General features: G+C 47.6%; 2 protein-coding genes and 1 long non-coding RNA gene across 5 annotated transcripts in view; 1 reads left to right on the top strand and 2 right to left on the bottom strand.

The window, feature by feature from the left end:
• The window catches only part of LMCD1 (LIM and cysteine rich domains 1), a 69,047-nt gene extending 68,491 nt beyond the window's left edge, over positions 1-556 (bottom strand). The window contains exon 1 of one of the 3 annotated variants that reach the window (XM_082412362.1): positions 203-556. In XM_082412362.1, coding sequence (XP_082268488.1) covers positions 203-244 — 42 coding nt within the window. In that variant the 5' untranslated portion in view covers positions 245-556. The remainder of the gene's footprint in view (positions 1-202) is intronic. The other 2 variants (XM_082412363.1, XM_082412360.1) reach the window with 2 other exon arrangements.
• LOC309637532 (uncharacterized protein) overlaps positions 1-23,853 on the top strand; it is a 413,691-nt gene that overhangs the window by 18,258 nt on the left and 371,580 nt on the right. The window contains exons 2-3 of the mRNA XM_082412458.1: positions 129-176; positions 16,741-16,890. Coding sequence (XP_082268584.1) covers positions 129-176; positions 16,741-16,890 — 198 coding nt within the window. The remainder of the gene's footprint in view (positions 1-128; positions 177-16,740; positions 16,891-23,853) is intronic.
• LOC309637594 lies at positions 18,414-22,615 on the bottom strand. Its single transcript, XR_014250690.1, has 2 exons — positions 20,606-22,615; positions 18,414-19,140 (listed from the first exon to the last, which is right to left on the bottom strand). It is a non-coding gene; the product is annotated as an uncharacterized lncRNA (long non-coding RNA).

Below are 23,853 nucleotides of genomic sequence, written 5' to 3'. Positions count from 1 at the left end.
AACTTTACACGACGACCTTTAAGAGTAAAATTTGGGGTGTGCGCCTGTTAGCTCAAACATGTATTCCCAGCTTTTCTATTTTCTGTTAAGTCTTGGAATTTAATGAATTTCCTTCTCCTTACTTCTAGGTAAGGAGGAACACAGAGGAGAGGGAAACGGGGAAAGAAAGAATCTGGGTAAGTACAGACAGATCGCAGCTCACCTTCTGAACGCCTGGGTTGAGGTCCTTGGCCACCTTTGCCATCCTCTTCTGGGGTGGACAGACAGCGCCTGGCTTCTCAGGCAGAGGCGCGAGGGCGCGCAGCGGGGACAGGGGTGGCTGAATGGCCAGGATCGCTGGCCCAGGGCGAGCTCTGCTCGCAGCCCGGCGCGGCGGGGCCCTTTAATTGGAGAGCGGGACTCCCTCTAAAACCTCGCCAGCCAATCGGCGCGGGCGCTCGCGCTTGGCCAGCCAATCCCAGCGCGCGGCTCCCCCCTCCCTTCGGTTGGTCTGGGCCCGGCCGGGAGGCTGCAGCGGAGTGAGCGCTACCCTTACGTCAGTGCGGCCGCGGCCCCTGCCTGCCCGGGCGGCGCACATCTGTCCCTGAGCGGCAGGAATCCGTCCCCACGCCCTTCTCCTTTAAAGGACAATGGGCAGAGGGTGGGGCGGGCCGCCGGGCCCCGCGATCCATTCAGGTCAAAAGGGAGAGTGATCAAACAGGAAGGCTCGGGTATTTTTAGTGAGCTGGGTCCAAAAATAAATGCTGAGCTGTGTTCCCCTGCCCACCCTTTCTGCCTTGTCGTAGAGGGGTGGGCAGGTGGTATGCAGCAGCTTTGACTAAACTGGCTAGCTTTTCCCAAACCTGGGCAAGTTTTCCAGTCATCGGAGAGGAGGTGAGATTGCAGTGAGTTGTGATTTGTGTTTTAAACTTAATGTTTGTAAAGTATTAATCTGCCTTTTATAACTTGCTTTCATGTCAGTCCTCCCCATTCAGGGAGAAAGAGAACACTGTCCTGATTTTATACGTGGCAGCATGTACATCTTCACTCCTGTAGTCATATTTTCTCATTGTTATCTAATAATTATCTCAGGTATTGCTCTTGCTACCATGATAATGATGATGATTGTCACTCCCATTTAACAGATGAGGGAATAGGATCAGAGAGGGTCACTGGGCCAAAGGTGAACTCTTCAGCAAGGCTTTAACCTGAGAGAGGGAGCGTGAGAGCTCATCTGGGGAGAAGGGACACAGGATAACAAGACATAAACTAGGAAATTCATATTTTTTTAGATTAATTGAGTCATGCAGGTCTGGACAAGCATGATTCCATCTGTGGATTTCTCACATCCTTGGGAGGAAGTCTCTTGCAACATCTAACATCACAAGTCCTAGAAGACAAAATCGGCCAGGTCTCACTGTGTCATGCTGTCTGCCTATAAATCCACAGCTATTAAGCCAGTTCCACAGACCTGGGTTCCCAGAGCCATTTTCCCAGCCTAGACAGAGGATTAAACACAGCCCTTTTTCCCCAGACAGGAGAGTACTCTGTCATGAGGTTTCGTCCTGTAACCCACATTGGCAGTGCACCCCTGCTGGAAACCAGGGCTTGAATGGGCTAAAATAAAACCCGTTTGCAAGGAGAATGCAGGGTGGTTTCAAAGCACATCGTGTGGGACTGATTTGAGGGGACAGGGAAGCTGCAGGTCACATTCTAGGGCTTTTTCTCTTATTGGAGACGCTTTCCTTCTTAAAGCCTCCTCCAATTTGGTTCTTAACACGTCATCATCCTCAGCGATCCCGAATCTTGACCCATGATCCCAAGCTGTGGTTCTTTTTTCACATCCCTGGAAAGGGCTTTCTGTCTGTGACTCCTTTTTTCCAAGACGCGGGATGATCTTTTTCTCCTTTCATGGATTTCCGCTCTGATCAGTGTTTGTCTCGCTTGCTCCCACCTGTAGCCCCGACACCTAGCCCGTGACTGATGCTCAGAACACATCTGGGGAGTGAATGGAGGTTGCGTTCTGGCTTTGAGCCAGCAGTGAGCTGGCAAGGTGGCACTGTGAGAGACGGCTCAGTGCCACCCCTGGTCTGGTTTGTCCAAACTTCGTAGGTGGGCTGCATGATTAAACCAGGGTGTAAATTAACCGTGGCCAACGGAAGCCTGGACTGGGAGAGGTTTCCACGTGAATAGCCCTTTCAGTAGCAAATCCTAGAAACAATGGTGTTGAACTGGGATGTCCTGCCAGAAGCCTTTAGACTTCAGAGCTATGGGAACAGAAGCCAGGAGAATAACAAAGGCAAGCTTTATCCCTTGCAAACTAGGCAGAAGCCTACCCAGTGAAGTCATTTCCCACTCTCTTCCCAGCCACCCTCCCTGCCCCATTTTGAGAAATTATTGTTCCATGGAATAATTTGACTTTTATGAACGGTAACACTGTTTAGCTCCGAACAAGACAGTCTTCCCCTTTTCTTATTTTTACCCTTGGCTACAGTTTCAATTAAGGAAGCAGGTACTGTGGCTCTTTCTCAAAATATGAGTATCAGAAGCTACTGCTTGGGGACTTCCCTGGTGGCGCAGTGGTTAAGAATTTGCCTGCCAATGTAGGGGACACGGGTCCGAGCCCTGGTCCGGGAAGATCCCACATGCCACGGAGCAGCTGAGCCCCTGTGCCACAACTGCTGAGCCTGTGCTCTGGAGCCCTCGAGCCACAACTACTGAGCCCTTGAGGCACAACACTGAAGCCCGTGTGCCTAGAGTCCGTGCTCCACAACAAGAGAGGCCACCGCAGTGAGAGGCATGTGCACCGTAGCGAAGAGTGGCCCCTGCTCGCCACAACTAGAGAAAGCCCGCACGCAGCAACGAAGACCCAACACAGCCAAAAATAAATAAATTAATTAATTAAAAAAAAAAAAAAAAAAAAAGAAGCTACTGCTTGGATGGCCTTGTCTCTCCTTTCTGGAAAAGAACCTGTCGCAGGCAGAAAGCTGCTCCCTGCTTCCTGTAGTGCTTAGTCTGTCCTCAGCTGAGGGTGCTGACTCTGGCTCTTTAAATCCTACTCTCAAGCCAAATGTTCCAGGGGACCTATAGTCAGAGTTTTGACAGGACACCTGGACAGAGTCTTATAATCTGGACTGTTCTGGAAAATGGAGGCAGTAGGGCCCATTATATCTCAGCCTCACTCCATCTCTGGGGTCCTTTTGCTTCTCTTTGGGAGAAAATGGGGTATCTTTTCCAGGTTGGAATAGGAAAGAGATCTGATTTCCCCAAGGTTCATTGCTTGGTGGTGCTGGGGCTTATTAGAAGCTTCATTCATCCATCAAGTAGTTTTGGGGGCACCTGCCTTAAGCCAAGCCCTGTTTTAGGTGCTGGGGACACCCAGGTAAATAAAAGAATCCTTCCCCTTCAAGAATGTCTTGGTCTGATAAATATCACTGGGGCTCTTTGATTCACAAAGCTCTTATCTTACTTGACCTTCAAGACAACCCTGGTATAATTCTAATTGTTCCATAATAATTCTGATTATATCTCTGGGAGAAAATGGAGATTTGGGACAGTCAAGGGCTCCATCCAAGGTCATACTCCAGCAGGTGGCAGAGCTGAAATTCAAACTCAGGGCTTTTAGCCCCAGACTGTGTCGTCTGAGTTATCACGCTGCCTCCTATAGTGACTGTCAAGGATTGATTATAGGACAAGAGTCAGCATTCGGAGCAAGGTGATGGTGTTGTTATCCTTGTCATTGGGTTTGTCCTAAGTGGGATTTTTTTGACTCTGAGTTTCATGCTCTTTTCACTGTTCATTCATGCATTCAACAAACATTGAGCTGAGAACTCTAATGTGTGAGGCCCTGAGCTGTAGATATGACATAGACTGATTAAGACCGGAAAGGTTCCTGCTCTCATACAGCTTCTATTCTGGTTGGGGGAGACTGGCATGGAACAGGTGAACAGATCATTAGATGAGGGAACTAAGAATGGCAATGAGGGCCTCAGAGGAAATAAATGGAGGAGTGAGTCACTGGATGTGTGGTCCCTTGAGATCAGGTGGTCCAGGAAGGACTGACTGAGGAGGTGATGTGTGAGATGAAACCTAAAGAGGGAGTTCGAGTCAGCATGGCGATGAGCAGAGTTGCCACAGAAAGAACATTCCAGAAGGATGGAGTCATGAGTGCTAGGACCCTAAGGTGGGCATGGGCTTGATGTGTCTGAGGGATCATAGGGTCATTATAGTTGGAGAGTAATGAGGGACAAGGAGAAGTTGTGAGGAGACCTTGTCGGGAGTGGATCACTTTGGATGCTGATAAGGAGTTTAAATTTTGTTTTTTAATTTATTTTATTTATTTATTTTTGGCTGCATTGGATCTTCGTTGCTGCACGCGGGCTTTCTCTAGTTGCAGCGAGCGGGGGCTACTCTTCGTTGCGGTGCACGGGCTTCTCATTGTGGTGGCTTCTCTTTTTGCGGAGCACGGGCTCTAGGCGCAAGGGCTTCAGTAGTTGTGGCACGAGGGCTCAGTAGTTGTGGCTCACAGGCTCTAGAGTGCAGGCTCAGTAGTTGAGGTGCACGGGCTTAGTTGCTCCACGGCATGTGACATCCTCCCGGACCAGGGCTTGAACCCGTGTCCCCTGTGTTGGCAGGCGGATTCTTAACCACTGCACCAGCAGGGAAGTCCCAAGGAATTTAAATTTTTTTCTGAGGACCGTAGGAAACTATAGGTCAGTGCTTTCCCACTGAGATATAATGTGAGCCACATATATCATTAAAAATTTTCTAATAGCCGCATTAAAAAAGAGTTATAAAAAGGTAAACTATATTTTATTTAACCCCATATATCTGAAATGGTGTCATATCCACTTGTGAATGATGTAAAACATTATTGAGATGTTTTATATTCTTTTTTTGTGCTACATCTTTGAAACCTGGTGTGTGTTTTATACTTACAGGGCATCTCAGCTAAGGTCAGCTACTTTGCAAACACTTAATAGCCGTGCGTGGCCAGTGGCTACCATACTGGACAGGATGTTATAGAGCTTTAAGTAGGGGAATGGCAGTATCTGATTTGCTAGTTAACTCACAGCAAGGACACCCAGGAGCTTCCAATAGAAACCCAGTAGGTAACTAACAACCCCTGATTATCAGAGCCTGAGGCTGAGGGGCTGGGAACCCATAACTGAGTTTCTGGCCTTGTATGTGTGTTTCAAGCATTGAGCTGGGAGGGAAAAGTGATTTCCTCAAAGTAACAGAGATAGAAAGAGGCCAAGCAAAACCTGGAACCCAGATCTTTTAGTTCCATGCCAATTTAGAAAATCCCCAATCATCATGGCTCACAAAGCTGATGTTTTTACTGTTATAATGTAGCAAATGTGGCTTAGTTGTTTTAATATGCAAACATGCATGATGGCTTCTATTTGGTTATGATTTTCCTTAACATATTGTTTTCATTAAAAACACCCAACACTTAAGAGTAGGTAGATATCAATAATCCGTGAACCACATAGTATATTTTAATGTGTATTAATTGATATAAATATACCATGAACTACATCATATATTTTAATATGTATCAGCTTGGAACATCATTTGTACCATATATTTGTGAATTGTTCACAACTTGAATTTTTTGGTTTCTTTCCTGCCATGCTTACAGTAACTTTAATTTTAGAATAACTATCTAATTTTCTCCAGATTTTTGGATGGACTGACTCCTAGATCAAGAAAGGCTTTGCCTGTAAGGCCAAAGCATCTGGATGAAAACAAAACATGATTCTTGGACCCAGCTATTCTCCTGCCTTAGAGCCTGTCTTTGACAGGGACAGTGAAACGCACAAGAAGATCTGTCCATTGCGAAGGAGCACTGGGTCACGAGTCCAGAGCCCTGCATTTGATTCTAGCTCTGCTGAAAGCGGTGTGGCTGCTGTCATCCACAAGGCCACTTGCAACTCAAATTTGTCATTAGTTACTGGGCGCACGTGATCAGTTTCCTCTGAACATCAGATGTGTATTGCACCTGATGGTGCGATGGAGCCATTCCCTTCTTTGCCGGGTTGACAAGGGAGTGGAAGGAGCACGAGATTGAGACCCAGAAAATCTCCGTGTGTGTTTCAGCTTCATCACGGGGCTGAGCTCACTGATTTGGGCAACATATTTGAGAGTCTCTGCGTCCTTGAAAAAAATGAGGATAACAATATTTATTCCTCTTGCTGTACAAGGCATATCCATATGTTCATCTATAACTATCTGTAGTGTCAGAATTCTAAGATGCTGTCCAGTGACCCAGGCCCTTATATAATCCCTTCCCCATGAGTGTGGGTGGTACCTCTAACTTGGTTCTAACCAACAGAATGTGGCAAAGGTGATGGGATTCCACTCCTGTGATGATGTTGAGTCTTATGGCCAAAGTGAGGTCCCTAATAGGGAGACTATCCTGGGTGGGCCTGACCTAATCAGGTGAGCTGTTCACAGGAGGAGCCAGAAGTCAGAGACCGAGGAAATCTCTACCTCCGTCCTGCTGGCCTTAAAGAAGTGAGCTGCCACGAGTTCCACGTCTGTAAGGAAGTGAATTCTGCCAACAACCACGTGGCAGGATGATAAACGAGTACTGTTCTAAGTTGCTAAGTTCGTGGTAATTTATCACACAGTGTATTGAAAACCAACATACTATCATCCTCCTCACTCTTGGATCTGGTTAAAAGATTTACTTCTCTGCTATTTCCTGGGGAGAAGATGTTTGGTACCTATTTTTAAAAGAAATACATCTGCTCCCCTCAATTCTTAACGCTTCCTGGGGCAATAAGTTACATGAGTTGAGTGAGTCCTTTGGAAAGCAGCATTTACTCTTACCAACGAGAACTTTCTAGTTACGGTCCTGGAGGACTGAACCATATCCACATTTAATGTCCATAGGTGTAGTATTTGCTGCTACCTTCCGCCTATCCATCCTCGGTGTGTATGGGCGTGTCTGTGTGCGTGCGCATGCGTACGTTTGTGTGCTCGCACGTGCATTTGTGGGCGTGCGCGCGCATGCGTTTCTGTGCGCACGTGCGTTTGTGTGCGCACGTGCGCATGCGTCTGCGTGGTAGGAAGGAAGTGAACAGGTGCTCCGTGTTTTCTCTGTGCCCGTCAGCATTTTACGTGGTTAAGCCTTAGGACCCCCCCCAGGTGGCAGGTATTGTTAATCCTATTTACAAATGAGAAAACGAAGCTCTGCTGTGTTATGTGAGCTGCTCAAGCCTCAGAGCTAGTTGGGATCCAAACCCAACAGGGATCGCTCAGGAGATGCCTGGCTTCGGGGTAAGGGCTCAGCCTGGACGATGGCGTAGAGACAGGACTCCCGGCAGCTGGGGGTCATTTTGGATGTTCCCTGTGACCCTTCCAGGTCCCCTTTTCCTGTCGCCTCCAGCTCTGGGCCTGGGAGGCCGACCCGCGTTCTCCATGCACAGCTCAGCCAGCGCAGGAGGCCCCGGTGCGAGATCAGAGGTGGGTGTCTTTAATCTCCCCACTTCTTCCTTGTTGGCCTGGGTTTTGGAGGTGGTCGTGTTCTTCCACCTGCGGCCACAGCTCCTGTCAGCCTGGGGACAGCTCTCTCCCTCTGCCCCTTCAGGCCGGGCGTGGTCCCTGCCTCCTGTGGTCGCTGGCCCTGGGCTGCTTGCTCCTCCCAAGTGGGTTCATGGAACGGTGCTATTTTCTCCTTCGTTGATTTGCCCTTTCGTAAAACTCCCTTCAGTTACCCCTTCGAGTGTTTCCAGCTAGCCCCCTGACCCGTCGAGAAGCTAAAGTGGGCTTTAGAGAGGACCCCTTCCCTAGGTTGTGGAGATACGGGCTGCCCTGTGGTTTCTCACATTGTCTTTTTGGCTCTTGGCACGTGAGTTAGTTAAAAGAATCTGAGGCTTAGCAATTAATTAGAATAGGAAAACCAGATAGAGATGCTAGGAAAGGCAAGACAGAAACTTGGCAGCCTTCTCTTGGGCAGATCTGCCGGCTGCTTTTGAGTCTCGAGGAGGAGACTGACCGTGGAGTGACTTAGGCCAGTGATGGTGACTTGAGGTCTCTCACTCCCTTGTGCCTCGGTCCCCTGGTTTCTGAAAATGGCTTGAGGAGTGAATGCGGGGCTGTGTGCAGCAGCTGGGTGCGGGCCCCGATGGGCCTTCCAAACGTGAAGCGTTCCCATGCCAGGCCCCAGCTAACAGGGTGCTAGTCTTGAGTCTTTGAGGATGAGGCTTGTGCGTGAGACGCTGGGGAACCCGGAGCAATGTGCTGAGTTGGACTCTTTTCCTAAACTGGAATCACTGTAATTTGCTGACCTGCATGGAGTTTGCAACCAAGCGGTAGCAAAATATTGATGCTTGTTGTGTTTGGCGTGGCACACTGGCGCAAGGTGTTGATATGACTCATTAAGGAGAAAGGCGGTTGAATGGGATTAAGGGGCAAACATGCAGCTCCGAGTTCCTAGCCTGAGAATGATTGTGATCTTGTGGGTAGGGGGGTCGTGGGAGGGGCGGACTAGCTTGCAGGGGGTGGGGTGGAGGATTTACAGTGGCCTATCCAAGGGGGAATTCCCAGCTTCAAGGGATGGGCTCAGGATAATTGGGTCCAGGTGCCCTTTCTGAGCTCCCATCAGCACAACTCTGCCAGAGTCTGTCCCTGAGCGATTTCACTGCGTCCTCCCAACACCCTCCTGAGGCGGTGGTCTTGTCCCCCTTTTACAGGAGAGCAAACTGAGCCCTAGGGACGTTACATAATTTTCCTGAGGTCACAGAGCTGGTTGCAGAGCCTGAAATTGGACCCACATGTGTCAAACTCCAAAGATGGTATGAATAAAAACTACAAAACAACAGCTAAAGCAACAGCAACCATTTCTTGGGCTGTTCTCCATGTGTCAGGCTAAGTTCATCACATTTAATTCCTACAGTGTAGGGTCTGAATCCCTAGCGTAGACATAAAAAGCATTTCAGCCCTCTGTGCCCACAACACACACTTAAAACCTGTGGTCCAGTTGTAGGTAACCCTCAACAAGCTAATTATAACAACTGTTTAGAATAAAATTTGTTTTAGAATAACTTTTACACACCAGATAATGGGGAAAATCAGGCCTGTTCAACCCATCATGAAATCTCTAATGAGCAAGAAGTCTGGGGGAGCCTTGTAGCACCACGGTTTCCCAGGAGAACTTAAGGAACAGAGAGGAGATAAAAATCAGTATAGTTAAACAGTCATTAACATCCTTTCTCATCATCATGTTTTTCATTCTGTCTGCCATATTGGCATTTTATTTTCCAAAGCCTTGTGAACCTGTGTTACCTGGTAACATCTCCTCATGAAATGTTGAAATCATTCTGTACTCTGGAAAAAAATGGTGATGGTGCTTTTATATGTTACCTTTGAGGGCAAAGTTGACATATGTGGGTTTTGTTCAGATTGAAGTGTCTGAGGTCCCCTCTATGAACCTGCATTATTGGCAAGTTGGAACCAGTTCTGTAGCTTGGGCTCTAGGCCAAAATTAGACTGAATTGTGAAGGAGGTGATTTCTGGTTTGATCCATTTCCTGTTTCTTGTCTTTCCTCAGTGCTTATAAATTAACTTGTCTGAGCAGCCCATTCTGACCTGCTCCCTCTGTCTTATTCTATGCTGCAGACTTATCATTCCTTTTCTGCCCATCACAACCTACCTGTCCTAAGTACCGTGCTCTCAGGGCTCTACCCAGTCTCCCCCTCCCTGGGTTCAGAACGTACTTTGGAGAAAAGAGGGGTGGTTTTGAAATCAGGCATATCTGAGTTTGAAGCAGTTATCAGTGATGAGGCATGGGCAAATGAACTTCTCTCTTAGATTGTTCTAGCTGTAAGATGGAAATGATGAGCCGCACTTCAAGAGGGTGGTACCCAGCTTTAGTAAGGGAATGTACCCAATCCATTGCAAGCAGTACCGTAATACCCATAGTTTCCTTCCTCTCCCAGGATTCCTGTCCCTTCTAACGTCCACCCAATTCTTCCTTGTTTAGCACAAATAGGTTCAGAATAATGGTTCCCCATCATTGCTTCCTCTGTCCTGAGAGAGATGAAACTGTTACTATGGACCGGTTCTGCAAAGATTGTTTTACTAGCATGCCTGCGGCAGATGGTGGTCGGGTGCACGCAAGGGTAACATTGTCAGATGCTTAGTGAGCATTTCCCCAGAGCAAACAGAGGGGCTGGGAGTTGGACAGGACCTCCGAGGTACCCCATCCCCACTTCTGTGGCACCGACGAGGGTGTTTCCTACTGTGCTTGAATGCTTTCCGTGTCCAAGAGCTCATTCTCTGACCAGATAGTTCCAGCAGTTTTGGACAGTGCTCATTGTTACGAGGGGCTTGGTTACCTTGGGCTGACATCTGCCTTCCAGGATGTCACCCATCTGTTCTTTCCAGCCTTTGGAATCTCTTTGGAGGGCTCCCCTTTTCTCACGTGATGACGGTTGCTCTATTAGAAAACTGTGGTCTTGTGTTCACGGTCTTCTCTCCCTTCTCCCCTCCAGATTTTAAGTACCACTTTATCCTGCCTAAGTTACATCCCACCCTTCTATTTCACTTCGTCGGCAGTCACCCTTCCCTCCTATCTCGGTGGGCTGTGGTGCAGCCTCTAGAGGGGTAGGAGCACCAGCTTTGATATTAGACAGATTCGGGTCAAATCCCTGCTTGGGCACCTACTGGGAGCCTCAGTTTACCTATCTGTAAAATGGAAACAATAATACCAATCTTATAGTACTGCTACGCAGGTTAAATGTGCTGATGTCTAGGAAGCATGCAGTCTAGCGCCTGGCATGGAGAAGGTGTTTGATACCTGGTGGCTGTGTAATTATTATTTAATTATTATGCAGTTACTGTTTGCTCAGTTTCAGGTAGGTAGTCATCATGCTTCATTCACTTAAAATCTTCCCAGGGACCCTTAAGGTTTTGCTCAGCCTGGATGTGGGGGTCCTTTCCTCCATCACAGCAGGAAAATGGCCTTAAGTGTTTCAGTTACTTCGTTACAATCACAGATTCTCAGGAGGATAGGATAGTCAAAATACCATCCAATGGTCATTTTAAGTCTGTTAGTGTGAGGCAGGTTATCATTTAAAAACAATTTGCATCTTCTCTGGCTAACTGTGTATGTCCTGAGAGGTTCTCTGGGAATGCAGCACAACGTCCAGACGTCTGTGGGCAGAATTCCAGAGCTGCTGAAAGATGAGCGTGTGTTCTGTGGCTGATGAACAAGGTATGAAGACACCAAATCCCCCGCTGGAGTCCAGCAAGACCTTGCCCCTGAGCTGCCTTTCTGGAAAGACTGGATGAGTTCACCCAGAAGAAGGGGTGGGCGATTTCAGGGAAGATTCTTCGTTTTCAGACGTTAGGCAGTGAAAGATCTGGGGCTTGCTTCCTCTTGATTCTCCCAGTTGTTCTCACAGCCCAAGACGACGTGGTTTGGCCATGATGTCATCTGACACAGATAGACACGCCGAGGCCAGAAGCTGTCAGGCAGATCCTGGGTTATGACGGAGTGGGGGAGGGATGTGCAGTTTGAGGGCTGCATGAGTGTGGAGTGAGTAATGTTTTCCAGTAGGGTATTATCACCCGTCCCATCACTGATAGCGGGGAGGAAGAATTGAACTCCTTAAAATACTGAAAACCAACTATTTTATATCCCCCCAAAGATCCTGCTTGTCCAAGTTAAAATCCTGTATTTAGTAGTCTTGTGTTTTGTCATGCTAGGAAGTATTTTCAGATCATCCAGTTGAATGTAGATGATTAATTTCAGTCATTCATCTATTCATTCATTCATTCAGTCACTCAGTGGGTCATTCAGTCATTTGGTCTGTGGTTCAGTTGGTCACGTGGTCTCATTCCATTGGTCCATTGATTTTTCAGTCTTTCAGTCATTCAACAAACAACCATTGCACATCTGTTTCTGTACCGAAAGCTCTGCTGGGTGTGGGGCATGCGGCAGTGATAAAAAAAATTCACAGGATCTACTCTCCTGGGGAAGACAGATGTTAAACAAGCAATTACAGCAAAAGGTGATGAATGGGGATCATTGCGATAGGAAAAACATGGGCCCTGAGGGGAAAGAAGATCAATTTGGCTGGATATTACAGTTCTCTATTACCTAAAACATTAGATTCCAGTGGCTTAACTTCCAGGGTGTCTAAATAAATGACTCCAGACAGCCCTCCATTAGAAAGAATTAGAGCTCACGTTTATGAAACTCTTGGTATGTGGCCAGGTACTGAGCGAAGTCCTTTACAAAGATGGTCATACTTAATCCTCCCAATAACTCTGAGTTAGGGACTCTAATTATCCCCATTTCACAGATGAGGAAGCTGAGGCTCAAAGAGGATTAGCAACTTGTCTGTAGTTGCACAGAGTGAAGTGACAGAGCCAGGATTGAACCTTGTTCTGTCTGCTCCCAGAGCTCATGGTGATAACCATAGATGCTTTTTTCCTCCCTGTGCCCAGGAACTGGGAAACCTGTAACAAAGGCACAGAGAACTCAAGGCAAAGAGAGCCTCTGGATCTTCCTAGCTTACTTCTAAAGAGCCAGGTGCTCTGCAGTGAGGCTGGCAGCCCACGGGAACAAGAGCAAGAACTTGGGGTGACCCCATCAGAGAGCATCTTGGTGTGAGCTGTGTTCCTGCCTCCCAGGAGGCATGAGAAGTCTTGGAGGGAAGCTACATGTAAGAGTAAAAAGACCTTAGGCAGTGCAACCCAGAAGTAACTCAATGTTATGCTCATGCGTGCATTTTAAATGTAGCTAGAGTAATACAAACTGAGTTAAGAACCTGCTGCCCACATGACATCTTTATTTGGTTGTAAAGCACTCCGTTACACACACTCGCTTTCCTTTTCGATGATCAGAAAAAGAAAATGAGTCAGTCATTTTTGCATAAATAGGTCCTATATTTCAAAAGAAAATAGTTTTCTTAGAGAACATAGCCTTCTTTCTATTTTTTCTCTGTCCTTATGTCCCCTCGTCCAATTCAGTAATAAATATCTCCTGTCCAGATGTTGGATAACTGTGAGCTAATTTGGAAATCTTCATGCTTAATTTAGAAGTGATTTCATCTACACATTGAGTAGTACCTAAATTTGGCCAGGGATGGCGATAGTTGTAGCAGTGTGGTGATTCAGGCTTGCCAGTGAGTGGTCAGCCTTCTATCACTTGAGATGTGACTGAACTGCTATGATGACTCAGCTTGAGTCTGTACAACTGTGAATATAATGGTGAGCGCGCCCAGCAGCTTCTCTTGGTGTCCCCCACGTGGTCTGAGCTGACTCTGCGCTCACGGGGGCATATTCTCAGGGAGGCGTGAGTGAGTCATGTTTCCTCGTGTCTCCCTGTCCTTTCTTTTCGGTGTCTGCATTTACCACAGGCTCAGTTCATCCGTCATCCCTTCCCCAAAGGGATTCTTTTACCCGATGTCTCATTATCATGAAAGATGGCTCCATCATTAGAGAGGGATAAATTTGGAGTCTGAGATTAACAGATACACACTACTGTATATAAAAGAGATAAACAACAAGGACCTACTGTATAGCACAGGGAACTATATGCAATATCTTGTAATAACCTATAATGCAAAAGAATCAGAAAAAGAATATATTCTTTTATATATATATTCAGTTATATATAAAACTGAATCACTAATATATATATATTCAGTTATATATATATATAAACATATATATATAAAGTGAATCACTTTGCTGTACACCTGAAACTAACACAGCATTTTAAATGAACTATACTTCAATAAAAAAAAAGACGGCTCCTTCTTTTCCAGATTCACAAACAGTGAGACTCAGAATCCAACTACTCTGCCTAAATCCCATATAATTATAATGGTACTGTCTCTTCTTGACAACTAGTACTGCTCTGCTACTGCAGTACTGCAGCTATCACCAGCACTCCTGTTAGTACCAGCAGGTGATATTTTGTGACACTGTGTTACAGCCACTGGTTGAGTTCTTTATATGCTGTGTCTAATTTCATCTTTGTACCAGTCACATTTGGTAGGTGCTATTTGGATCCCTCTTTTGCTGAAGAAGCAAAACCAAGGCTCAAATAAGCAAAGTAACCCACCTGAGGTCTCATCGTGAGTAAATGGAATTATCTGAACCCAAGTTGTTTGACACTGTCCTTTAAGCACCACACAGCAGAGCTTTCTACCTTCATGATCGTTCTCACCACCTCATATCAAATCACCTCCGTGCTGTTATTTATGCAATAGTGGTGGCCTGGCTGTCCCCACACTCAGAGGAACAAGGCTGTGAAAGCAGCAGAGTCATTTCCAGAGTGCATTGCTTTCAATGCACTGATACTTGGACTACAGTCTGCATTGCCCATCAGAGTAAATCCCTTGAAGGAAGCAGAAACCTGGATTAGCCTGGGCTCTGCAGGAAGAGCTTGGCAAGTTCCCAGTCTCCTCTCTGTCACCGATACTTTTCTTATCTATCTCCAGGCGAGAGAGCCTTTCTCTAAGAACTTCCTTTTTGCCTCATGACTTTTTCCCCCTCATCATACTATAATTTTGTTTCCTGTACAGAGGACCTTAGTTCCTTCTTTCTAGGAACAGTCTAAGGGCATCTGAAAGGTTTTGTGTAAACTTTATTTCCCTGGGTTGGTCAACTCTGACCTCTGCCCAGGAGGACCTGGCGTGTTTGGACATTGGAAAGTATTCCATGGTTTCAGTTTCAAGGGACCTCCAGGGAGGGATGAGTCCCAAGGGCAAGAGTGGCTCCTGTCCTGGGGACCCCACCCTGGCCCTCTGGTCCCCCACTCCTTCCAGGCCAGGCTTAGCTTCCTTAGACCCCAGAATTTCCTGCTTGAAAGACCCTAATGCCACTTGCAGAGCAGAGCGGCCCTCTTCTCTGGGACCATTCTCCTCCGAGGATGGACCTTGGCACAGTTTACCGGTAGGCCTGCTGGAGAGCCAAGAGGGGGCTCTTTACGGGATGTGGATGATGTCTAAGACTCTGCATACGTGTGAGCAAGATCCCTTAGAGTGTGGGGGCAGATCTCGGAGTGGATAAAGAAGGTGGAAACAGAAGTCACAGGAACATCCAAGAGCTTGGAATTCAAACCTAGCCTTCCAGGTGGTTTTAAAGACATTTATCATGGTAGGAAGATAGACCATATTTTTATTGAGCAGTGTGTCAGCTTGATTTATAAATTCTGTATATTTAGACCTACCGTATATAGGCCTCTGCTTGTACCCTTTTCTCCTGGGTTCCTCAAGTATTAGGGATAGGCCTTTAGCTACCACTAGGGTGACCAGTTTGTCCTGGTTTATCTGGGACTAAGGGGTTTCCCAGGATGCAGGATTGACGCTGCTAATGGGAAAGACCCAGGCAAATTAGAACAAGGTGAGGTGATAACTTGAGATAACCACCCACTATCTGTAATATACTGATTGCTGTTGATTTGTATAACTACACAAAACTCCTTTTTGGGGCAAGAAAAAGCTATTTACATTTTCATCATAATAGCACACTAGAAATACCATTTAATGAGAGATCTGTTCTCAGAGTCAGGAGAAAATTAAAGGTCATTTAACCACGGGCAAGCCTCCTGTCTCCAGAGCAGGATGCTGCCATTAGCAGTGGCCTTTGCAAAATTCCCACAAAATCAACAGTGAGTGTTTATTGACCACTAAAAGAAGACGCGTCATAAAAAGGAAATCAAAATAGATTTCTATATCTTGGACGGTCTTATTTTCTCGCAGAACATGGAGACTGGGCTGGTGCCACTGGCATTATCCCTATCCCAGTTCCGACCTTGCTGTCCAAAGTGACTCCGTGCCAGACAGAGTCTACAGGTAACCAAGGGCTGTGGATGTTTTGGGGCGTTTGGAACCTGAAAGAAGACTAGGTGGGAGCATCTTTAACCAGGCAATATTGGGAGGTAGGCAAAGTTTGTCTCTCCTCATGTTGCTGTTCCTACTTTTCCTGAGTTCTTGGGAATAAGACATTCATTCATCCATCAGATGAGGCCAAGGGTAGTAGCTTTCCAAGCAAAAGGGACTGCGAGAGCCAAGGCCCTTTGGCAGGGACATGCTTCCTTGAAAATCTAAAAGCAGACAAAGGGGTGCGCTGGGAGAGGGGGAATATGGAACAAGATGGGGTCTGAGGGTCTGAGAGGCGGATAGGGGCCAGATCACAAAGGACCTCAGAGCCACGGTAAAGGTTTTGGATTTTAGCAAGGGCAATGGAAACGTAGTGTGGTAGGCTAAATAGTGATCCTCCCGAAGATATCCACATCCTCGTCCCTAGAATCTGTAAATGTCATCTGATAGGACAAAAACAGACTTTGCCGATGTGATGAAGTTAAGGATCTTTCGGTGGGGAGATTAATCCAGGATTATTTGGGTGGGCCCTAAGTGCCACCACATGTATCCCTGTGAAGAAAGAGGCAGAGGGAAAGTTGTCACAGAAGAAGAGAAGGCAGTGTAACCAGGGAGGGGGAGATTGGAGTGATGCGGCCACTGGCTAAGGAGTGCCAGCAGCCTCCAAAAGCTGGAAGAGGCAAGGAACAGATTCTCTTCTAGAGCCTCCAGAGGGAGCGTGGCCCTGCCAACACACTAATTTCAACCCAGTGACACTGATTTGGACTTCTGTTCCCCAGAACTGTGGGACAGGAAATTTTTTTTATAAGCCACCATGTTTATGGTAATTTGTTAACAGCAGCCAAAGGAAATGGATACAGGCAATTCTTAACTTTAGGCTGGGATGTGACATGATAGGATTTGCATCTTTCAGGGACCACTTTGAGTGCTTTGTGGAGCAGAGAGCAGAGGCAGGCAGAAGTGGAAGCGGAGAGACCAGCTGGGAAGCTCTTGGCAGCACACGTGAGCTGTGACGCAGCAGTGGAGGTGGAGAGAAGTGGAACTTTCAAGGTTCTCTCTGGAGGTAGGTCGAATGACAAGACTTGCTGACAGACTGCCATGGGGAGAAGTAGGCTCTGAAAAGGCTCGTCACCAACTGGGTCTGAATGTAGATGTGCTTTTTCTTCTGGGGAAAGCTTATAATTTTAAAAAGAAGCACAAGGAGAACACAGTGATGGGCTTTTGGGCTCTTTAATAGCCCATGTGTGGAGAAAGGCGCTGAGTGGGTTGTGGGCGCGGGGAATTGCCCCATAGTCCGTTGTGTCATGCCGCTTAGCTGGCCTGCTCTGTTTATAAGCTATCACCAGTCCTTTTCCAGAAGTAGATGGGCTACGAATCAACTGATGATACCTTTCTTGCCATCTCAAAGGAAACTTGTGGGTTGCTCCTGGGTGCAGGAGGAATCTGAAAGATGTGGTTTGAATGCCCCAGTGATGGTGTCCTTAGGACATTTCGAAGCTCTCCTGTCCTGGTTCTCAGCCTTCAGCATGTATCTGATTCACCTGGGGAGTTTGTACGTCAAGCAGATTCGAAAAGTATAGCGGCAGAGGTCCTGATCCTAGGCTGCGGCACCGTCTAAGGCAGGGCTTCTCAGGCTTTAAAGATTCTGATGCAGCAGATCTGGGTGCAGCCCGAGATTCTGCATCTCTGACGAGTTCCCCGGTGATGCTGTTGCCGCTGGTCTCTGGACCACACCCGGAGTAGCACGACATAGGGGTCCTTGTCAGATTGTTAAGCCCTGTGTGCCAAGGATGAGCCTAAGTCTTAATTTGGGTGCGACGCTACACGTACCAGAAACAGAGGTGGCCGGACACACTGCCAAGCCCTCCCGTGTGCGGGCCCGGCTGTGATGGGGATGCAGCAGATCCTTTTCTTCTCTAAACCAGGGACACTCGGCATTCTCTCCTGCTGAGCTCATAGACGCCTCCTTGCCAAGCCCAGCAGGGGCCAGCTTCCCAGACCGGGTTACGAGGCTGAGGTCTACCAGGCTCACCCCTTCCGGGAGGACCGTGGGCCAGACGACTTCCTCATCCCAGCGGTGTCCATCTTGCTTGGGGCCTCCTGAGGGCTGGCTCGCCATCGTCAGCTTGCTGTTTCTAGTCACAGTCCTGGCCACACTCCTTCCCCAATTCAAACCCTGCCCTGGCCCGGATTTGGCCAGGGTCAGGCTCACTGGTCTCCCCACCAAGCTCCACTCCCATCTCCAGCCTCTACAACCCACCCATATATTAGCTCCTCATTTCCTATGGTCACTTCCTCTTCTCTCTAGGCCTGAGGAGTCACAGTTTAACTCAGAAACCATCCTTCATATCCCGTAGAAGGATATCTGTAGTGATGAGAGAGAGGAGCAGGATTTGGGCACAAAGAGAGACAGTGCAGACTGGTGGGTAAGAGTGCAGATTTACTTCAGTATAAATCCCAGCTTGGTTGTACCTCGACTGTGTGGCCTTGGGCAAGTGTTGAGACCTCAGTTTTCCCATCAGTAAAATGGGGAAAGTAAAACCTTTTTCTCAGGGTTGTTGAAAAGAGTCACTGAGCCATTGCACATTGAAAATTAAAAGGCTTTATTTTGCAAGGGGCACATTCTAAGGGTGGAGGTGAGCAGTTCAGATTAGCCGCTGCCGTTTGTCCTTCTCTTCTCTCTTCTCTGCTAACCTTGCCGTCTTCTCCCCTCCTCTCCTGGCTCTTAGGCTCTTAGGCTCTTGGGGCCTTCATGGAGGTACAGTCCTTGGCATTTCCTCCAGGTGGAATTCCACAGAGGTGGGCAGAATTGATTGTGTTCCAGAGGCTGTTTTTGAAAATTGCCCGTAGGCATGGTTTGGGGCTGTCCACTCGGCTGGGCTAAACACAGCCCTTTAAAAGGAAATGAAGGGAAACGCTCACGATTCCGGCTGTTCGTCCAAACTTGGAGCACACAGGAATCTCTAGGTCCAAACATTTCCCCTGTAAAGCTTTGTTTACCTTGGAGACCAACATCAACACAATTAGGTTTCAATATCAGCAACGTGGAGGTCAAGGGCAGCGGAAGCCTTTTATAAATCTGGTGTCCGGGGCCACAGTTAACACCTTCCTTTCTAGATGGGGAGGAGGAGACATTTCAGGGTTGCCCATCAGATTAAATAATTAGGAGCCGACATAAGTTCCAGATGTGGTCATCCCTAGACATGTAGTGGTGGCTCTTTGAATCCGTGCAGATGGGTCCCAGGATGAGCACTGGCTGGGGCCCTGCCTCCTCCACGGCCGGCCAGGTGAGACATCGTGGTCCCTGGGTCACCTTAGGAGAAGAAATAGAGGCTTTGGCTGGCGTTCATTCACCTACATTCATCAGCAGATGTTCCCCAAGCACCTAGCACGTGTCAGTCACTGGTGGAGATGCTGGTGCTACAGCCGTGAAGGGAATGCAGAAATCCTTGGCTTCGTGGAGCCCACATTCTACTTAGGGTACTTGTTTGAGTCTAAGAAAATATCTGCTTGCTTCAGCCTGAATTCAGAGACATAAAGGATTCCAGGACCTGGGGCCTGGTTGGGGGAGGAACCTTAAAGATTATCTGGTCTGTTGGTTCATTATCTTCCTTAGGGTCTCTTGGGCTGCACCCCACAGGCATACAAGCCCTGTACTTGCTCAGCTTTAAGACTGGAAGAAAGAGCCCGGAGTCAGCAACAGAGACATCCATGGTTTAATGAATGGGGGAGCTTATATGTCTGAAGCAGGGTCCTGGAGCAACACCCCACTGTGTGAGACGGACAGAGGGCAGGACACGGCGGCAGTCTTTGCTCTGGGGTCGGGGAGGGGAAGGTTACCAGTTACAGGGGAATTGATGTCAGGTTGGCTCATCAGTTACCAAGGAAACCAGCAGAGGGGCCCGCCCCTCACCGCCCCTTTGATAAGCTATCCTGGTGGCTAAAGTTAGACCAGTCATTATATGGGGCCTGGGACAAGTACGTAGGGAAGGTCAGTCAGGTGAGTAGGGTGTAGGCGAAGCAGGCCCTGGTCCAGCAGGGGATGTACAGAGAGCAAGAGAACAGCTATCTTGGGTCGCACGCTTCTTTGAGAGTATTGTAGAAGCTGTGAACCTGCATTCCAGTTCTGCAAACTTCTGCCTTTAGTTTCAGAGGGTTTTATTTCATCCTCTCTACCTCCAGCTTCCAGCTTCTGATCTGGTTCTACCAGAACATTCCACATTCCTCAGCATCCTTGCTAAGAGGGGCTTATCACAAGGTATGGATTTTTTCTTTTAAGAGATGGGAACTTGCTACCTCTCCAGGCAGCCCATTCCATTCTAGAACTCTGTGGACTGCAGAACAGTTTCTTCTTCGACCCTGTTCCCTGCCTCTAAGCCCTGAGACTGGGATCTAGCACAAATACGCCTGCCACCCTATTTACCGGTGTCCTGATTTTTTTCTTGAAGGGGCAGAAAGATATCCTACTTCAGCTACACTCCGGGGTTTGGGGGTTGTTTGTGGGCTTGGCTGCCATCCTTTTCCCTGAAAGGGCAAGACTCCAGTAACATTTCTCCTCCTAGTCTCTCGGTAAAGATACTGGCCTAAGATAGGTCTCCTTAATCTCCTGAACCCTCTGTTTACCTTCTTAGCTGAAAATATGACTGGATTTGCAAGTTAGCCACAGGAAACAGAGACATGTTTTTAAGGCTGGCGACTTGCTTTTTGAGCCTGCCGGTATGTATAAAGCTTAAATGACTTCTCTGTCCCTTGTGTTACATGGGAGGAAAAACTCTTACCTGCAGCCGCTGGGAGAGCAGTGTCAACAAGCACCCTGACACACACACACCCCTTTTCTGCTGAAAGCCAGCTTTCTTCTAACCCCAAGTCCAGGCCGGGTGCAGTCCTTCAAAGCACAGGGCCACAGACTCGACTGTGAGAGTTCTTCCTGTAGGGAAAGGGCGGGCACATCACAAGCTTTAAAGAGGTTGCTATCCAAAAAAATGTCAGCTGACGGTTTTGGAAGTAACTGGGTCTTGTCACCTACTGGACAAGAGCTGGGTGATATTTAAAAGCACCAGGCCCAGGAGAGCGGAAAGGCTGTAATGATTCACAGGACCGGTGGAGCCCTGAGGCGGAGGGAGTCAGAGTGAAAGGAATTTTATTTTCTTTAGCTCACTTGAAGCTGTCTTCCAGCCACATGCGGATTATGGGCGTGTGCCAACCACCAGCCCACAGCCGGTGCCTGGGAGCCGGAGCCTCCCAGCATCCCCGCCAGAAGGAGTCACTGTTGTCATTGTCACTGGTCCTCAGCTTCACAGGATTAAATTAATAATGACTCTAAGTTCATGACATGTGAGAACTTACATATTTTAATAATGCAGTGACCACTCATGGCCTGGACTTCAAGTGCAGACACTCAGTATATAGGGGTCCCTCCCCCATCTCATCCCTGCCACCCGCTCCGAGGTGGCCATTGTCCTGAACCCCATTCCCACCACCCTCTGGCTTTTCCTCTTGATACAATTGTATCTCATGTGTGTACATTCATACTACATGCGTATATTTCATTGTAGTTTTTTTAACTTTGTATCAAGGGACTCGTAATTTGAGGGACGTGGCCGAGATCATCTGTATTGTGCCCTTCTCGTGGTATATCTACAGAGATGGCCTTAGAAGATTCCACTGGGGAATAGCCCACAGTTGATTCAGTCACTGTTATGCTCCGGGGTTTTGGGTGGTTGCCAGACTTTTGTTCTTGGTCAACACTGTGGCCTTTGAACATTCTTCTGTGTCTCAGTTTTCCAAAGCGGTTGCACCAATTTACACACTTACCAGCAATTTATAAGAGAGCCTTCAGATTACATCCAATTCAGTGTTTGGAATTGTCACATTTAAATGTATTTTCCAGGCTAATAGACATAAAAAAGTTGGTCTCCTGTTGTGGTATTGATTTGCATTTCTCCATCGCTAATGATGCGGAATATCAATTTATTTATTTTTGGCCTTCTGTTTCCTTTCCTGTGAACTGTCTGTTTCTTTTCCCTGCTTTTCCTATTGCATTGGTTGTATTTTACTTACTGGTTTTTGGGGGGTTTTGTTACTAATCCAAATGGAAGAATTAATATCTGCATTTCATCAGTGGAGAAACCGAGTGTCCTAGAGGTGAAGTGACTTGCTTGAGGTCACATAGCGATCCACGGAGGACCTGTTTGACCCAGTGTATATCCAGGATCTCAGGGCCACACTGTCTTCCTACTACAAAGTCCGTGGGCCTGGAATGCGAGGTCTGGCTCCAGCCCCTGTGGTCCCACCCATGGGCTGGAGGTCGTTGGATGGGTCCCTCCATCTTTGGGCTTCAGTTTCTCCTCGGAACCACGACAGCTCTTCTTCCAGCAAAGCGTCGGGACCTACCTCCAGCTCCTTTGATTCTTCTGCTTGTAGTACCTGTGTGGCGGATGCGCTGGGAGGGACCACCCCCGCCAGCCCACACTCCAGCTTGTCTGGTCCACAGCATGGGGTGGCTCGTCTTGGAAAATTGTGTCTGCATTGGCAGCACCGAGGAATTTCCTTGCTTTGGGGTTTGGGGGTCCCGGGGTGAACAAAGATAGTGCTAACATCTTTCTTACTCTTCCTTGGTTTCATTTGCTGTCTCCCTGTTTCCAGGAAGCCATTGACTACACCTAGCAGAGGGAAAATTAAGGCTAATCAGCAGGATAGTTTTCACTTCTCTTGTGCATCCAAGAGATAACTTTTTTTTAAAAAATTTATTAATTTACTTATTTTTGGCTGCGTTGGGTCTTCGTTGCTGTGTGCAAGGGCTTTCTCTAGTTGCGGCAAGCGGGGGCCACTCCTCATCGCGGTGCGCGGGCCTCTCACTATCGTGGCCTCTCCTGTTGCGGAGCACAGGTTCCACACGCGCAGGCTCAGTAGTTGTGGCTCACGGGCCTAGTTGCTCCACGGCATGTGGGATCTTCCCAGACCAGGGCTCGAACCTGTGTCCCCTGCATTGGCAGGCAGATTCTCAACTACTGCGCCACCAGGGAAGCCCCCAAGAGATAACTTATTAAGCACCGAAAATGGCACCGACAATGGACCAGGCACACTGGGCGCATAGTATACTTAGGGTGACAGAGACTTGAGTTGAAAGCATTTTACTAGTTGTGGGAACCTTGACCAAGTTCTCCCATATTTCGGGTGGCTTCCATAGTTTGGCTATGGTGATTAATGCTCCCATGAACAATGGTGAGTACTTTTTATAAGTAAGAATATCGGGAGGTAAAGTGAGATACGATTGGCTCTGGCACATAAGATCTCAGTAAATAGTAGTGGTGATGAAGGTGGATCTTACCAAGGGGAGGAGATGTCAGTGAGAAAGTTCCAGAAGACTGCCTGAGGGACGACGAGCTGGAGTCCTGGAGGTCACCCAGGTACATGCACACTTGAAATCACACAGATTGAGAGAAATGCATCCCCACCTAGTCAGAACTTTTTATTTAGGGCTAGACACCGGAGAGAGAGACTAATGGTAGCAGTAAACATTTGTACATGTGCCAGACCCTGTTCTGTGTGCTTTAATATATCAACTCATTTAACGCTCACAAGAACCTGATGAGACAGGAGACAAATCCCATTTTGCAGATGAGGAAACTGAGGCACAGAGAGTTTACTTAACTTGTCCCAGGTCACAAATTATAGTCAGTGTTTGGGCCAGCGTGGAATCCAGGCTGAGTGGCACGATGGTATCATTACAAAACGTAGGAAGCCAAATCCCTGTCCTTGGACTGTCGCATGTCCTAGGACATTTCAGCGTAGTGCGATTGAAAGCACCTGGATGGAGTCACACTGAGTTTTGATGATGTTTGCCTCTGGGGAGAGACATTGGGTTGAAAGAGAGAATTTATCTTGCTTTTTATCTCGTTCCCTCGTATTGTTAGGATTTTTATTTATTTTTACATTGAATATTTTTACACTGCTAATAAAAAAAAATCGCCACATGGGCAGATATGAAACAAGGAAGTATGACAGAGGTGACAACAGAGATGTG

This window comes from Balaenoptera physalus (assembly GCF_965194825.1).
Source record: "Balaenoptera physalus genome assembly, chromosome: 11".
Lineage (NCBI taxonomy): Eukaryota > Metazoa > Chordata > Mammalia > Artiodactyla > Balaenopteridae > Balaenoptera > Balaenoptera physalus.
The sequence above is the reverse complement of the archived record's forward strand: the minus strand, read 5'-3'. Positions and strand labels throughout refer to the sequence as shown.